We start from the raw sequence: 18,857 nt of genomic DNA on the forward strand, positions 1-18,857 counted from the left end.
GGATTCAGGTTACCTTATCAACAAGGTTGAGGTTATGGATATGAAGGTAGCTAGGATGATTGCAGGCACTAGTAGATGGGAACAATGGCAGGAGGGTGTCCACAATGAGGAAATCAAAGAAAAACTGGGAATGAACTCTATAGATGTAGCAGTCAGGATGAACAGGCTTAGATGGTGGGGTCATGTTACACGCATGGGAGAAGCAAGGTTACCCAAGAGACTCATGGGTTCAGCAGTAGAGCGTAGGAGGAGTTGGGGCAGATCAAGGAGAAGGTACCTGGATTCGGTTAAGAATGATTTTGAAGTAATAGGTTTAACATCAGAAGAGGCGCCAAGGTTAGCACTGAATAGGGGATCATGCAGGAATTTTATAAGGGGGCTATGCTCCAGACTGAACGCTGAAAGGCATAATCAGTCTTAAATGATGATGGTGATGGTGGTGGTGGTGATGGTGATGATGATGACGACGACGACGACTTCCAGTCGATGTCTATCCTGCTTCCAATATACTTAAAATTTTGCACCTGTTCTAGTATTTCTCCATTCAGCATACTTTTTATTTCCTTATTTCCTCCTAGTGCCAATACTTTTGTTTTATTGGTGTTAATTTTCATTCCATATTTTTTTTCCGTTAGTTTCAATGGTGTCCACCAAATCCTGTAATTCTTTTTCCCCTGTGGCAAGAAGGACCATGTCATCAGCAGACCTCAAACACCCTACTCTTCTTCCTCCAATTTCTACGCATTTGTCATTTAATGAGCATTGGTCAGTCATATTTTCCAAGTAGAGGCTGAAAAGAGTAGGTGATAGCATCCTTGTCTTACTCCTTTTCCTAGTCCGATCCAGTTTGTACTTTCTCCTCTCACTTTAATTGAAACTTTTTGATTAAGATATAATGAGTTTACAAGTCATCTGGTTTTCCAGTTCACTCTCTTTTCCCTCATTATAGTCGCCAGCTTGTCCCAAACCACATTGTCAAATGCCTTTTCTGTATCGATGAAGCACATATATAGGTCTCTTCCTTTTTCAATAAAACTTTCTCCCACGATTCGTAGGAGCCCTATTGCATCTCTGGTGCCCATATCCCATCTAAAGCCAAACTGCTCCTTGCCAAGATTCTCCTCCATTACTTTTTTGAAGTCTTTTATTAATTACTCGTAACATCACTTTGGCTGCATGTGAAATGAGGCTGATTGTCCTGTGCTCGCTGCATTTCTTGGTTTCTTGTTTTTTTCGGTAATGGAATCATTACTGTTGTCAGAAAGTCCTCAGGCCATTCACCACTGTCACATATTTTATTACATAATCTCAATATTTCTCTTATTCCGTCTTGGTTCAAGCATTTTAATGTTTCTCCCAGAATCGTATCTGTACCTACCGCTTTGCCATTTTTCATTGCAGCTATGGCAGACTTTACTTCTTCCATTATGATGGTTGGTTGTTTCTCATCATCACTTACACTGTTGTGTGATTAAAGTTCCAGAGTTTCTGGTTTGCTATTTGTGTCATATAACTCTTTTAGATATTCTTCCCATCTCTGGAGGACATAGTCATGATCTTTGTACACTACCTCTTTGTCTTTACTCAAAATTTCCATAGTAGCACTTGCTGCTCTGTTTTATTCCCATGTCATAGTCTTTACTCTGTTGTATATTAAGTTGTATCTTCCCTTCCTGTCCGGTTCTTCAATTTCATCACATTCCTCTTTTAGCCATTTTTTCCTAGCCTGCTCTGTTTCTCAACGCAGTTTATTACTGAACCTTCGATATATTTTTCTTGCATCTTCAGTGCTCTTGTTTTTCAATTTTCTTCTCTCCTCCATCTTGGAAATAATTTCTTGTGTGACCCATGGTTTGTTTGACCTTTTCCCTTTTAGATATCCTGTATTTTGCTGTCCTGCTTTAATGATTCCTTCTTTCAGCATATTCCAGTACTCGTTGGCATTATCAGGTGGTTCTTTGTCTCATAATGTGTTTAGAAACTCCCAAGACAGCATTTCTGTAATTTGTTCTTTGTTGGATCTTATCTTCTCTAGATCCCACTTCTTCACCATGGTCGCCTTCTTCAGTTTTTTCATTCTTATTTCTATTTCTGCCATAAGTAAGTTGCCCCCCTGCGGGTTCGGGGGTAAGAATAGGCCCACTATTCCTGCCTGTCGTAAGAGGCGACTAAAAGGAGTCTCAAACTTTTCGGCCTTCTGTGATGGTCCCCTGTTGGGTTTGACCTCCATCTCTCAGAATTTTCCGAAGAGCGGGCCGATTGGGGAAGGGCGCCTTACTTGGTGCATTGTGTCCAACTTGCGATCAGATCTTTCAACAGCTTATTCGCTGTTGAATTGCAGTCCTGCCCGCTCTCCATCTCTTGGGCATGACTACATTCCTGCTTGCAGATTACACCTTGCACTGTGCAGTGCCTCTTTCTGCACTGACGGTGACCATGGACCACATGTTACCTAACATCCAGCGCGGTAGCCAGTCCGTTGTGGTGGGGCCGCCATGTACCCTGTTGGTTGTAGCCCCCTGACAACACAGGGATCGCTCTACTGATGCCTGCGCCGTTAACTCCCCACGTATGCCAAGGAGTAGATGCCCATCTCCCTGGGGTATCGGGACTCCCGGCAACGGCCATCCTGCCAGGTGGCCTTTGCTGTGGCTGGGTGGCGCCCGTGGGGAGGGCCCTTGGTCGGAGTAGGTGGCATCAGGGCGGATGACCCGCAATGAAGCGTGGTACATCGTCTCTCGCTGGTGGCCAGCCGCCAGCAGTCTCTAAGCGTTCTCAGGCTCACTTTAACGCTCAGAAGTACGATCCGAAAACGTTCCCCTACCTGGCCTCACCGTGGAAGGAACGTAAGTCTCAGGATGGCAGTAGCAGTTATTCGCCCCGATTCTTAGTTTGTACGAGAGATGATGGGGAGTCTTTTCTCTCCACAAAGCCTCAGTTCTTCGTCGAGCATTTAGAGGACAAGTTTGGGGAGGTGGAGGGCTTGTCCAAAATGCGCTCTGGATCGGTCCTGATACAAACGGCATCCTCTGCCCAGTCACGACGGTTACTTGCTTGTGACAAGTTGGGGGATGTTGCTGTTACGATCACACCGCATAAGAGTTTAAATATGGTCCAGGGAGTTATTTACCATAAGGACCTTCTTTTGCAGTTTGATGACGAGCTGCGTGCCAACTTAGAGCGCAGAGGTGTACATTTCGTCCGGTGCGTTCATCGGGGCCCGAAGGAAAATCAGATAGCTACCGGTACCTTCATCTTGGCCTTCGAGGGTGATACGTTACCGGAAAAGGTCAAGGTGATGGTCTACCGATGTGACTTCAGGCCCTATATTCCTCCCCCGATGTGGTGCTTCAAGTGCTGGAAGCTCGGCCATATGTCTTCCCGCTGCACTTCCAGCCTCACATGTCGAGATTGCAGACGCCCATCTCATCCCGATACTCCATGTGCCCCGCCTCCCATCTGTGTCAACTGCGGGGAGCACCATTCACCTTGCTCGCCAGACTGCAGAATCTTCCAGAAAGAACGCAAAATCATGGAATATAAGACCCTGGACCGACTGACTTATACTGAGGCCAAAAGGAAATACGACCGATTACATCCCTTGAGAATGACATCTTCCTACGCCGCTGCTACAACACCTGTGCTCCCCCCATCAGTTTCGCGACTTCCGGCCGGATCAATGAGTGGTACAACTCCTCCTGCCCCCTTGCCAGTGGGGGGCTCTACCCACCGGGTTGCTCCTGCGCCACCTACCTCAGGAGAAACACCATCCCCCCCATCAGGGACGTCCGTCCCTGCTTCTAAGCCGGAGAAGTGTCCAACTTCTTCGGCTTCTCACGCTCGCAAGGGGTCCCTTGGGTCCTTCCCTTCCCAGGTTTCCACCAGTGGGAAGGCTGACGACCGACAGTGGCGTAAGTGCCCACAATCAGCTGGTCGAAGGGCTTCACGATCCTCCTCAGTCCCGGAGACTGAATCGGTGAAGCCCTCCCAGCCATTTAAACCCAAGGAGCAGCGTGAGAAATTCAAGAAGAAGAGCTCTAAGCCCAAGGAATTCGCGGTGGCAGCCACCCCACTGCAACCTTCCAGCTCTGCGTCTGAGGACGAGGTGGAGATTCTGGTGACCGCTGAGGACCTCGATCTCGCCGGTCCCTCAGACACCATGGATAGCACTAGCACAGGTGCTCAATCAGAGGCAGCAGGTGACCCAGCGGCGTAGTCTGCCTTCCCAGTCCCGTCACGCCTTTCTCAGCCATGGACAACTCCATCCTCCAGTGGAACTGCAGCGGTTTCTTCCACCATCTAGCTGAGCTCCACCAACTTATCAGCCTTCATCCTTTCCTCTGCATTGCTCTGCAGGAAACTTGGTTTCCAGCAATGCGAACCCCCGCCCTCCGTGGCTATCGGGGTTATTATAAGAACCGAGCAGCTTATGAAAGGGTGTCTGGTGGCGTCTGCATCTATGTCCTTAACTCTCTTCACAGCAGAGTCTGTCCCTCTGCAAACAGCTTTAGAGGCTGTCGCTGTTAGGGTGTGGATGCCGCAGGCTATTACCGTCTGCAGTCTTTACCTTCCACCGGATGGTGATGTCGCGCTGCATGTCCTGGCTGCACTGATAGCCCAATTGCCACCACCTTTCTTGTTACTGGGCGACTTCAACGCCCATAACCCTCTGTGGGGTGGGTCGGTGGCAACAGGTCGAGGCGCCACCATTGAGCATTTATTGGCACAGCTTGATCTTTCACTTCTAAATGATGGTTCCTTCATGCACTTCAGCGTGGCGCATGGCACATACTCCGCCATCGACCTTTCGATCTGTAGCCCTCGCCTCTTACCGTCTGTCCAATGGAGTGTGCATGACGACTTTTGTGGCAGTGACCACTTCCCAATCCTTCTGTCACTGCCACCATGTCACTCTTCTGGGCGCCCCTGCAGATGGGCTATGAATATGGCTGACTGGGACTTGTTTTCCTCCACTGCCGCTATTGAGCCTCTCTCTAGTGATGACATTGCTGCGGTGGTTCAATCGGTCACCACCGGCATCGTTACTGCCGCCGAATCTGCCATTCCCCGTTCTTCTGGGTCCCCTCAGCGGAGGCCTGTGCCTTGGTGGTCGCCTGAGATCGCTGAAGCGATTAAAGATCGCCAGCGGGCGCTCCAGCGTCACAAGCGACATCCCTCCATAGACCACCTTATCGCCTTCAAACGGCTGCGTGCGTGGGCCCGCCTCCTTATCCGCCAAGGCAAGAAGGAGTGCTGGGAGCGGTATGTGTCCACCATTGGCCTCCATGTCACTCCATCGCAGGTCTGGCCCAAGATTCATCGTGTCTACAGCTATCGGACCCCTGTCAGCATCCCTGCGCTCTCACTGAATGGAATAGTTTGTACTGACTCCGACGTCATTGCAAACCGCTTAGCAGAGCATTTTGCTATGAGTTCCGCTTCTGCGAATTACCCCCAGGCATTCCGCTCCATTAAAGAGCGGATGGAACGTTGGAGCCTTTCTTTTCGCACCCACACTTCTGAATCCTACAATGCTCCACTCAGTGAGTGGGAATTTCACAGTGCCCTTGCCGCTTGCCCTGATACCACTCCCGGGCCAGATCGCATCCACTGTCCGATGCTGACACACCTTTCAGTGGACTGCAAGCGACGCCTCCTCGACCTTTACATCCGTCTCTGGGTCGAGAGTGAGTTTCCGTCGCAATGGTGTGAAAGCATTGTCATCCCCGTTTTGAAACCGGGCAAGAGCCCTTTGGAGGTGGACAGCTACCACCCCATTAGGCTCACCAACGTTCTTTGCGAGCTTCTCGAACGGATGGTGAGCCGGCGCTTGAATTGGGTACTGGAGTCTCGGGACCTTCTGGCTCTGCCTCAGGGTGGGTTCCGTAAAGGCCGCTCCGCCACCAATCATCTGGTGAGCCTGGAGTCGGCCATCCGTACTGCCTTTGCCCGCCGTCAGCACCTGGTCACTGTCTTCTTCGACATGCGGAAGGCGTACGATACGACATGGCGTCATCACATCCTTTCTACGCTTCATGGATGGGGTCTTCGGGGCCCCTCTGCCGATCTTTATCCGCAATTTTCTGTCGTATCGTACCTTCCGCGTGCAAGTCGCGGCCTCATATAGTTCCTCCCACGTCTAGGAGACCAGTGTGCCACGGGGTTCTGTTTTAAGTGTCTGCCTGTTTTTAATAGCCATTAACGGGCTCGCTGCGGCCGTGGGAAATTCTGTCTCCGCTTCCCTGTATGCTGACGACTTCTGCCTTTACTACAGCTCTACTGGCATTGCAGCTGTTGAACGTCAGCTACAGGGCACTATCCGCAAGGTGCAGTCTTGGGCTGTAGCTCATGGGTTCCAGTTTTCGGCAGCCAAGACCTGCGTTATGCATTTCTGCCGGCGCCGAACGGTCCATCCTGAGCCGCGGCTTGCCCTTGACAACGAACTTCTTGCTGTGGTGGAGACCCACAGGTTTTTGGGTGTAGTTTTTGATGCCCGGCTGACTTGGCTGCCTCATATCCGGCAGCTTAAACAGGTGTGTTGGCGGCATCTCAACGCTCTGAGATGCTTGAGCCACACCCGCTGGGGCGCCGACCGATCTACCCTGTTACGGCTCTACCAGGCGTTAATCCAGTCCCGTCTGGATTATGGGAGCCTGGCTTATGGTTCAGCTTCCCCATCTGCGTTGCGGGTGCTGGACCCAATTCTCCACAGCGGGATACGCCTTGCCACTGGTGCTTTCCGCACCAGCCCTGTGGACAGCATACTAGTGGAGGCAGGTGTCCCTCCACTGTGGTTACGACGCCGACAATTACTGGCTGCTTATGCTGCCCATGTTTTTAGCTTGCCCGGGCATCCAAATTACCGTGTCCTGTTCCCGCAGTCAGTCGTCCATGTGCCAGAATGTCGGCCCCGGTCGGGTTGTCCGATCGCCGTACGCGTCAAAGAGCTCCTCTCTGGGCTTGGGTTTTTCCCTGTTCCACCTCCTTTCCGGGCACCTCTGCGCACACCCCCATGGTGTGTTCCTCGCCCTTGCCTTCGGCTCGAATTGGCACAGAGCCCGAAGGACTCAGTTCCTCCAGAGGCCTTCCGCCGCCGCTTTTATTCCATCCTGGCCATGTATCAGGGCTCTGGCATTGTTTACACTGACGGTTCGATGGTTGCTGGTCGTGTCGGGTATGCGCTAACTGTAGGGGACCATTCCGAACAACGTTCCTTGCCGGATGGCTGCAGCGTTTACACTGCTGAGCTGGTTGCCATCTTTCGTGTCCTAGAGTATATCCGCTCCTGCTCAGGTGAGTCCTTCGTTATCTGTAGCGATTCCCTGAGCGGTTTGCGAGCTCTCGACCAGTGTTTCCCTCGTTCTCGTCTGGTGATGGCTATCCATGAGTACCTGCATACTCTTGCCCGTTGCGGCCGCTCTGTGGTCTTCGTGTGGACCCCAGGCCATGTTGGGATACCTGGCAATGAGACTGTTGACCGTCTGGCGAAAGAGGCCACTAGTAAACCATCTCTGGAGATTGGCCTCCCGGAGACTGATTTGCGGGCAGTCTTACGCCGCGCAGTTCTTTCGGTTTGGGACGCTGAATGGCGCAATCTGCCCACGCCCAACAAACTTCGCCCTATCAAGGCGACGACGACTGTGTGGTGGTCGTCCATGCAGGTCTCCCGCGAGGAGTCTGTTGTCCTCTGCCGGCTGCACATTGGGCACACTCGGCTGACGCACGGCCACTTATTGCGCCGTGAGGACGCACCTCTATGTCGCTGTGGCTCCGTTTTATCTGTGGTCCATATTTTATTGGAGTGTCCGCTTTTAGCTGTGCTCAGGCAGTCGTTCGCAGTGCCTGACGCGCTCTCTGCCCTTTTAACAGATGACTCTGCTACGGCTGACTTAGTTTTACGTTTTATTCGGGCAGGTGGTTTTTATCATTTAATCTAAGTGTTTCTGTTTTATCTTATTGTTTTGTGTTGATTCTGGCCTTTGGCCAGCGGTTTTCAACTGATTTTTTAATGTGTTTTAAGTGGTTGGCTTTTCCTTTTTTATTTCTATGGTTGGCCAACCACCGTCACACTCTGTGTGATTTTAGTTCGTTTTGTCTGGTCTTTGTCTCAGTTTCTCTTGTTCTTTGTCGTCTGTGCTCTATTCTGTTAATCGTTTTTATTCTCTGTGGGTGTTTTTAGTACTTGGAAAAAGGGACCGATGACCGTAGCAGTCTGGTCCCTTTACTCCCACAAACCAACCAACCAACCAACCATAAGTAAGTTGTGGTCACTATTAATATCTGCACCTGGTAATGTGTGCACCTTCGTGATTCCATTCCTGTATCTTTCTTCTACCAGTATAAAATCGATTTGGTTTCTGTATTTATCCCCTGGTGATTTCCAAGTGTAGAGCCTACTCTTGTGGTTCTTGAACCATGTGTTTGCCACTATCAGCTGCCTTTCCCTGCAGAAGTCAATCAGCCATTCACCTCTATCATTTCTCTTTCGAAGACGATGACTGCCTACTATGTTTCCCTCTTTCCCGTTTCCCACAATGGCATTCCAGTCTCCCATTACTATTTTGCAGCATTTTTTATTTTCGTCCATTATTCTCTCTATTACATTGTACGTTTCCTCTACAATGTGGTCATCATGTTCTGAAGTTGGCATATACACCTGGACAATCAGTAAATCTTTTTGTGCTCCTTTCAGCCTTACACCAATAACCTGGTCATTTGCATAGTCTACATATTCCACACATTTAGCCAATTCCTTTGTCATAGTCATTCCTACTCCATTCATTCCTTTTACTTCTCCTCCTGAGTAGTACAACACATATTCATCTGACTGCAACTCTCCATGTCCATTCCATCTTACCCCTGCAACTCCTACGAGGTCCATATGATTCTTTTCCATCTTTCTTGTAAGGTTTTCTAGTTTCCCTGCTTGAAGCAGAGTTCTAATATTCCAGGTACCAATTCTTCTTTTGATTTTTTGCCCCCTTTCAAGTTGTCTTGTCTCCCCCCCCCCCTCCCCCTCCGCCCCGGAGATCCGAATGGGGGACTATTTTATCTCCGGACACTGATTTAACATGAGAAGAAGCCATTTTTGTGCATAAAATGGAGACTGCATTATGCAGGGAAGATAATCTGCGGTAGTATTCCGTTGCTTTCCGCAGTTCTGGAGGCCGCCCCTAACACGGGATACAGACGCCTTTTGCAGCCGCCTGCTCCGGGTCAGACACTGCATGAGACATATAGGTTGGAAAATGAAAGACCCTAGCTCTTGAAACCTAATAGCGTCAGGGCCGGAAAAGAACAAGAGCAGGCCGAGGGTGGCCAATAGGAAAGATAAAAGTGAGGAGCCTGGCATAAGTAAGTGGAAGCAATGCCAGGCCTCAGCTCGGGGCCCCGTGGTCGCCAGCCACGTAATCACTTGGTGTGACTCCCTGAGGATAACATTCCACATTACTTTACTTTTTTTTCTGCATTATATTTTATTTAGTCATTGAATGCACCGGCGGTAGTACTCTAGGAACTGCGGATTAGTGTAGTGATTTTGCAAAGATCCATATCCCCTATCAGCTTTAGAGTATTTATATCTGTTTATATTATTAGGAGTATATCTTATCTTCTTGTATCATAGTCCGTGTGTTGCATCGACCATTGCTTAGATATAACGTGTAATATTAACAACTGACAGCTCTGTGATAACCAAAGACCGGAAGTTTAGGCAATGCAAATAATTAAAATAGATAGGCAAAAGTCATTATAAATAGCTAAAATAGACAATAAAAGGCAGTAAAGCAAAACTTTACATTATGCCCCTTTATTGACTAGATTGCACTATTCAGGCAGTGACACAATCAGCATATTTATGTTAACATCATTTTAAACTATGTTCTTATAGTAATTTTAAAGTTTTAAACAAAACACTGATTGTACTGTACTAGATGGATCTGCGCGAATCACCCTCCCCTCGCCTGTTGGAGGTTCGAGTCCTCCCTCCGGCATGGGTGTGTGTTTTGTCCTTAGCGTAAGTAGTGTGTAAGCCTAGGGGGACCAGTGACCTCAGCAGTTTGGTCCCATAGAACTTCACTAAGTTGGCCCTTTGGGTACAGATTTGGCTGCATACTTTTCCAAAAACAGTTCTGCCATAGTTTCCACAAAAGGGTTCCTTTAGGTAAATTGAATACAGATTGCGAATTTTGACTCAATATTGTCAATGCAAGCAGATAAATCTTCCCAGTGGTCTCAGAAAGTGTGTTTCTGTGTTTTCTACACATATGTTGATAAATGAAATATTTATTTTCATAGTTCACTGACTGCTCACCTATTTTGCACGGAAGTATTTTACAGGCAGCAGAAAATACATCAGATGTGAAATTATTAATGTAACTTTGCAATTTACTGTGTAATGAAAGCTGAATTTCGGCATTTATTAGCTGCCTTGTATAGTATTATTGCAAGGAAAACTGAATGGAAGAGAAATTTAGAACAATAAGGAAAGCATTTTGGCTTGGGTACTCATTGTTACTTTTGGTGGGGGTACAATGTGCCAAGAAGCCAAGTAAACACAGCTGTTAATTAAAACCCTTACCTATTGCTCTCTCTTTTTATTGACACACCCACTGTTGTTTTTTAACAGTAAAGGAATAAATAATAATCAAAAAGACAACAAAAGGCTTTTATTTTAGCAATTGGGTATTTATACAAACAAGTCAACATAAAACTGTGATGGTTTGATCACAAAAATGTTAATTGTAGAGATTCACATTCAAATTAAAGCTAGATTTAACACATTTAATAAGGCATTTTGCCAGAGTTACAGTTTATTGGTTTCTGTTGATAATGAAATAGAGTAACATTTAATTCCTTTCATCCACTAGCTCTCAATTTGGATCCACATACACGCCAATCTTGTAACATTATAAACAGAGGGGGGGTTGTTATATTGCCATTTGAAGTGTATGTCCGAAATAGTGTGTGTGCTGTTATTTGTAAAACATGGACGGCTGCCTCTTTCAAAATTGTGCTGATGAACTGTATAGTATTTTTGATGTGGACCTCTTCACCGTTGCAACTGCTCCTTCGCTGGAAACTGGAAGATCTAATAAATTCTCAACTATCTGTACCTAAGTAATAGTAAGCTTTTCCGTTTAATACAATTATGTTGCGTCTTCAGAGATTCCATTTACAATCCACGGGCATACATTCATTTGACATTAACCCTGTATCATTTAATGAATGACAGTTCTGCACAATCACCACAGTAGAATGAGCCTCCTTTTTTTAATTTTTTCTTCCCCTGGTGTAAGCATGATTGTCATGACATGGCCATTTTCTCAATAGCACATCCTGCTTCTCCAAGCTGGGACACCTTAGCATGGAATAACTACCCATCCAGGAAGTATTGGAACATGTAGCAAAACAGCGGTTGTTGTTGTCACTTTGAAATGTATTGTGTCCATCAGGGCCAGTGCATGAGGCATGTTCAGGAAATAAGTGTACTGTAACTGTAATCAACTGTGGTGTTTTGTGTTTTGAGGGTTGGCAGCACTGTGTGGTGGATCTCACGACTAAAGCAAGCATCACAGGAACACTGTAGTATGTTGTAGAGTCCAGTTGCAAGCAGAGATGATTGTAAGAAATCCTACCAGCTGTGAGCCACATGCTGTTTTCTGCTTCCTACTCATGGAAAGAATAACACCTATCGAAATAATTTTGTGAATCAGAAGAGTTTATGGCAGAGGTGTTACAAACAGAATGAGCGTGATTAAGGGATGTAGGGAGTGTGGTGGAGGCAGAACAAATGTTCATGATGAACAGAGGAGTGGAACACATTCCATTTTGACTGATGAGTTGGTGCAAAAAATCAAGGAAACTGTGAAGACCGCAGTTGACAGTTGGTATAATTTCTGTGGTTTTCGCAACTCTCCGGAACTCTTATACAAGACACTCACGGAAATGCTGGGGTGCCAGAAACTGTGCCGATATATGCCCCAAAACAGCTGACAGAGTGGCACAAGAAAAATTTGGTCAGTAGCATCTGCCAGTTTCTTTAGCGACTTGATCTGGAAGATGAGGATTTCTGAGCTCTATTGTGACTGGAGATGAAATGTAACTGGCTCATTATACACCTGAGATGAAACGACAGTCATCACAGTGTGTCACACCAATTCTCAGTCTGTCAAAAAATTCAGAACCACAATTTTAGGCAAAATAATCATGTCCTTATTGTTTTGGGTCCAAAACGGTATAATTTGTGTCAGATTTCTTACTCAAGGGGAGACCACAATCCACAATGGTATTGAGAGACCCTAAAAATGCAAAAGGAGGAGAATGCTGACAAGAGGAATGAGGAATGTACTTGTTGCAAGACAATGCCAGTCCTCGCACAGCCTTAGCCATCAAAGTGATCAAGGATTGATTTGGTTGGGATGTGAAGAACTGTGCCCCCCCCCCCCCCCTCCCTCCCCTATCATCTTTGCACTTCCCTGAAGGCACATATAAGTCGAATTAAATATTCAGCTCATGAGCAGGTGCAGAAAGAGGTTCTGGAGTGGGGGATGAGTTAGCAGGATAGTTCTTCAAGAAGGGTATAAAAAAGCTTGCGCTATGGCTCACCACCTGCATGGAATGGCATGGTGATTATGTGTAAAAATAGTGAACAAGTGTGTCAACAATATCCTGTAATTTTTTTCCATTACAGTTTATCCAAACATATGAAAATCTAGTATACGTACTTTCTGAACAGGCCGTATACATGCACAAACGATACAACTTCCCAACAGTTTACAATTCTAAACAAATTATAACAAATACTTTCACTAAAGTGATCATCATTCATTGGCCAGGTAGATGTTGGGTAACACATCGCTTTACCAAAAGCGATATGTTGATATGGCAACTTAATTATTACAGTTAATGTTTATAGTGTGTCATCCTGGTTACTTAAATCTAAATAAAGTATTAAGTTATGTAAACTTGACAGAAAAGAGTTTGTCATCAGTGGAGATATGTACACTTATGTTTCTGTTCATTTATGCAACCAAAGATGTCCACTATGCTTTGAGACTTGTTCCAAAAGATTGCCTGCTTTACTATGCATTCTTTGCACTTTTAGACAAAATAAAGACAGTATGGGATATAGTGAAGGAGGAGACTGATAGAACCAGACCTGAAGAGGGACAAATAGCATTAAGAGTAAATGATACATTGGTGACAGATGTGTATAGTGCTGCAGAACTTTATAACAAACATTTTATAACTGTTACTGAAAAGAAGGGGTTGTCAGATTCTGTAGATGTCGCTATGGATTACCTCAGACCAGACATTTCAAGTGTCTTCCATAATATGAATTTGACCCTCACTACCACAGCAGAAATAATGTCCATCATAAAACCTTTAAAATCAAAAACATCTAGTGGGTATGATGAAATAACAACAAAGTTAAAGAATGTGATTCTGAGTTAAGTAACATATTAAGCTATCTGTGTAACCAGTCGTTTATCAGTGGAATATTTCCTGAATGGTTGAAATATGCTGAAGTTAAGCCACTGTTTAAGAAGGGAGATAAAGAAATAGCATCAAATTTCTGTCCAATTTCACTTTTGCCAGCATTCTCAAAAATTTTAGAAAAAGTAATGTACAATCGGCTTTATAACCATCTTATCCCAAAAAACATACTGTCAAAATCACAGTTCGGATTTCTAAAGGGTTCTGATATTGAGAAGTCTATCTACACTTACAGTGAAAATGTGCTTAATTCATTAGACAAAAAATTGCAGGCCACTGGTATATTTTGTGATCTGTCAAAGGCATTTGACTGTGTAAATCACAATATCCTTTTAAGTACATTAGAATATTGTGGTGTAACAGGAAATGCTGCAAAATGGTTCAAATCTTATATCTCTGGCAGGAAACAAAGGGTGTTATTAGGAAAGAGACATGTATTAAGCTATCAGGCATCATCTAATTACATGTGAGGTCCCACAAGGTTCCATTTTAGGTCCCTTTTTCTTGTATATATCAATGACGTTTCTTCAGTAACATTTCCAGATGCCAAGTTTGTTTTGTTTGCCGATGATACAAACATTGCAATAAATAGCAAATCAAGTGTAGTCTTAGAAAGACCGGCTAGTAAAATTTTTGTGGACATTAATCACTGGTTCCTAGCCAATTCTTTGTTACTAAACTTTGAAAAAACACACTACCTGCAGTTCAGAACTTGTAAGGGGTGTCCCACGAGTATGTGCCTGACATACAATGACAAGCAGATAGAAGAAGTGGACAGTGTTAAAGTCTTGGGATTACAGCTTGATAAGAAATTCAACTGGGAGGAGCACACCACAGAACTGCTAGAACTGCTGAAGCTTCTTAACAAATCTCTATTTGCAATGCGAATTGTGCCAGACATGGGGGATATATAAATGAAAAAGCTGGCATACTATGCTTACTTTCATTCCATAATGTGATATGGGATTATTTTTTGCGATAATTCATCAAGCCAAGCTAAAGTTTTCTGGGCACAAAAATGTGGTGTGAACTCAAGAACATCCTGCAGAAGCCTGTTTAGGGAACTAGGGATACTAACTGCTGCTTCCCAATATATTTATTCCTTAATGAAATTTGTCATTAAAATATATCACTTTTTCAAACCAACAGCTCAATTCATAGAATCAATATTAGAATAAGAATAATCTTCACAAGGATTTAAAATAACTTACTCTTGTACAAAAATGTGTGCATTATTCAGAAACACTCATTTTCAGTAACTTGCCAGCAGCCATAAAAAGCTTAACAACCGATGAAATTTGGTTTAAGAGAAACCTAAAGGATTTATTGGTGGCCAACTCCTTCTGCTCCATTGATGAATTTCTCGGTAGAACCAACTATATATATATATATATATATATATATATATATATATATATATATATATATATATATATGGTTATAATAGAGGGAAACATTCCACGTAGGATGGATGGATATGTGTGTGTGTGCGAGTGTATACCCGTCCTTTTTTCCCCCTAAGGTAAGTCTTTCCGCTCCCGGGATTGGAATGACTCCTTACCTTCTCCCTTAAAACCCATATCCTTTCATCTTTCCCTCTCCTTCCCTCTTTCCTGATGAGGCAACAGTTTGTTGCGAAAGCTTTAATTTTGTGTGTATGTTTGTGTTCGTTTGTGTGTCTGTCGACCTGCCAGCACTTTCATTTGGTAAGTCACATCATCTTTGTTTTATATATAGAGGGAAACATTCCACGTGGGAAAAATGTATCTAAAAACAAAGATGATGTGACTTACCAAACAAAAGCGCTGGCACGTCGATAGACACACAAACAAACACAAACATACACACAAAATTCAAGCTTTCGCAACAAACTGTTGCCTCATCAGGAAAGAGGGAAGGAGAGGGAAAGACGAAAGGATGTGGGTTTTAAGGGAGAGGGTAAGGAGTCATTCCAATCCCGGGAGCGGAAAGACTTACCTTAGGGGGAAAAAAGGACGGGTATACACTCGCGCGCACACACACACACATATCCATCCACACATATACAGACACAAGCAGACATATTTAAATACCAGGCAGAAGTGCAGAGGCAAAGATGTTGTTGAATGACAGGTGAGGTATGAGTGGCGGCAACTTGAAATTAGCGGAGATTGAGGCCTGGTGGATAACGGGAAGAGAGGATATATTGAAGAGCAAGTTCCCATCTCCGGAGTTCGGATAGGTTGGTGTTAGTGGGAAGTATCCAGATAACCCGGACGGTGTAACACTGCGCCAAGATGTGCTGGCCGTGCACCAAGGCATGTTTAGCCACAGGGTGATCTTCATTACCAACAAACACTGTCTGCCTGTGTCCATTCATGCGAATGGACAGTTTGTTGCTGGTCATTCCCACATAGAGTGCATCACAGTGCAGGCAGGTCAGTTGGTAGATCACGTGGGTGCTTTCACACGTGGCTCTGCCTTTGATCGTGTACACCTTCCGGGTTACAGGACTGGAGTAGGTGGTGGTGGGAGGGTGCATGGGACAAGTTTTACACCGGGGGCAGTTACAAGGGTAGGAGCCAGAGGGTAGGGAAGGTGGTTTGGGGATTTCATAGGGATGAACTAAGAGGTTACGAAGGTTAGGTGGACGGCGGAAAGACACTCTTGGTGGAGTGGGGAGGATTTCATGAAGGATGGATCTCATTTCAGGGCAGGATTTGAGGAAGTCGTATCCCTGCTGGAGAGCCACATTCAGAATCTGATCCAGTCCCGGAAAGTATCCTGTCACAAGTGGGGCACTTTTGTGGTTCTTCTGTGGGAGGTTCTGGGTTTGAGAGGATGAGGAAGTGGCTCTGGTTATTTGCTTCTGTACCAGGTTGGGAGGGTAGTTGCGGGATGCGAAAGCTGTTGTCAGTTTGTTGGTGTAATGCTTCAGGGATTCCGGACTGGAGCAGATTCGTTTGCCACGAAGACCTAGGCTGTAGGGAAGGGACCGTTTGATGTGGAATGGATGGCAGCTGTCGTAATGGAGGTACTGTTGCTTGTTGGTGGGTTTGATGTGGACGGACGTGTGAAGCTGGCCATTGGACAGGTGGAGGTCAACATCAAGGAAAGTGGCATGGGATTTGGAGTAGGACCAGGTGAATCTGATGGAACCAAAGGAGTTGGGTATTTAAATATGTCTGCTTGTGTCTGTATATGTGTGGATGGATATGTGTGTGTGTGTGTGTGTGTGTGTGTGTGTGTGTGTGTGTGTGTGTGTATACCCGTCCTTTTTTCCCCCCTAAGGTAAGTCTTTCCGCTCCCGGTATTGGAATGACTCCTTACCCTCTCCCTTAAAACCCACATCCTTTCGTCTTTCCCTCTCCTTCCCTCTTTCCTGATGAGGCAACAGTTTGTTGCGAAAGCTTGAATTTTGTGTGTATGTTTGTGTTTGTTTGTGTGTCTATCGACGTGCCAGCGCTTTTGTTTGGTAAGTCACATCATCTTTGTATATATATCTATATATATGTTTATTTATTTCTGCACTGTTTCAGTGCAGTAATGTGTTCATTGTAAATAAGTGTGTGTGTGTGTGTGTGTGTGTGTAAGTACAATCTAACTTTTGCACCATTTCAGTGCAGTAGTGTTTGTAAAATGATTCTTTCATATAGTGTTCATGTGAAAAAAGACGATCATTCCACTTTGGACCTGTGGAAGGTACATTAGCTTATTTGTTTCAGTTGTAACTATTTGTCATGTATTATTGTTTTTCTGACATGTTTTACATCCTGGAGGACCTCCTCACTACAGATCAATTGGAATGAAAGTAAATCTAATCTAATCTAATCTAATCACACCATATTTGTTGCTCCAATGGATGTTTAGTATTTACTAATGAAAGATGTAACAATGGGAAAAATTGTTTGAGACCACTGGTAGTAGTTTTTCTTTCACATTTGTGTTTTCATTTATCCTTGAATTGAAGACCTCCGCAAAATACAGGCTACCCCCATAAATCCATAATAAAAAGCATCTGAAATATGCCATGGAAAGTCAATTGATCACCAACAGTTTAATTCAGAGTTATACAGTAGTGCATGTCACATCAAAAGGCAGAACAGTTTAGAACAGTTTTGTGCATTATACTTTACTAACCATTGGGTTCAATCAGTTTTAGTCTTCTCCAGACAAGTTGCAGCAAAAAGCACTTGACAACGATAAATGCTCTCCTTCCAACTGTGAACCAGTCATGCTTAAGTGACAGTGTAACTTTATTCATTTTTATCCACAGCAAGACTTCATAAGGCTTAGCAACATGCTAGATATTTATTTCCTCTGTGCTGTTGTGCATGAGCAAGCCTCACCCTATCACTCTCGTGCTGCACACAGGTGCCTTTCAACATGTCACCTATTAAAACACTTTTTATTCGTCATTTTAATTTATTTCACTATTCTCAATTAGAAACTCAAATATTTGCCTTTTGCCTTTGATCTGAGTGTTCCTTTTCATTATTTTATTTACGTCTGTGGCTCCACACAATTCCTATTGATGGACTGTCAGTTTTACTTGAGTCAATGAGGAAAGTGATGTACACAAATGGCTAGTGGTGAGTGGGATTTGATTACAGCCTCAACTCCTTTGTCCTTGAAGTTAGTGCTCCACTCGTTAGACAATGTAGACAGATATTAAGAAGGTTTATCTTCTACAGACCAATTCTTTGGCAATAAGAACTATCAAAATTTTCTGAAACTAAAAAAGGTCTGTTTTATGCTGCTTGGAAATACTCATCTTATTTAATATTAATATGTATTTCCCAATACATTTTCCTGTATAATATGTCATTTTTTCATTAGGAAATCAATCTCAGAGTTCAACGACAGCAGGTAGTGACATACCGGACGACAATTCAAGCTGAAAGTCCATGGCGATTGCAGCAGATCCAAGATGCTGGCAACCATCTGCAGCAGGCCATAGTTCATACTGAAGCTATTGATAAGGATTACATGTTCAAGTAAGCAGAACGTAAAAACTTCATAAATTTATTTTTTAAAGTGATTCTTTCTGCCCTTTCAGATCGTATTTTTCACATGGACATTATTTGAAAAAAAAAAAAAATGTATTACATTATTTACTACTTGTTTGGAGAAGCAAATAAGTTGCTTGTGTATGAAATACTTCCAAATTCGTTTCCCTGATGAATAGTGCAGGCATAGTAACATTTAACTGTCAAGTTAGAGTTTGAATGTTCTGATCTTTCAAGTACATATTTCTGGTAGTGATAAATGTCTTACAAATCAAAATGAAAGGAAACCGACTATTGAGAATGATTTATATAATATTCCATCTTACTTGCAGATTATGTATAGATGTCAATGCTGAATCTATTACTGCAGTA

At 44.4% G+C, this 18,857-nt stretch overlaps 1 protein-coding gene across 1 annotated transcript in view; it reads left to right on the plus strand.

Annotated features, from left to right (window-relative positions):
- The window catches only part of LOC126199716 (protein rogdi), a 78,101-nt gene that overhangs the window by 22,400 nt on the left and 36,844 nt on the right, over positions 1-18,857 (plus strand). Inside the window, exon 4 of the mRNA XM_049936647.1 lies at positions 18,316-18,473. Within this exon, the coding sequence (XP_049792604.1) occupies positions 18,316-18,473 (158 nt within the window). The remainder of the gene's footprint in view (positions 1-18,315; positions 18,474-18,857) is intronic.

The sequence above is a fragment of the Schistocerca nitens genome, chromosome 1, assembly GCF_023898315.1.
Source record: "Schistocerca nitens isolate TAMUIC-IGC-003100 chromosome 1, iqSchNite1.1, whole genome shotgun sequence".
Lineage (NCBI taxonomy): Eukaryota > Metazoa > Arthropoda > Insecta > Orthoptera > Acrididae > Schistocerca > Schistocerca nitens.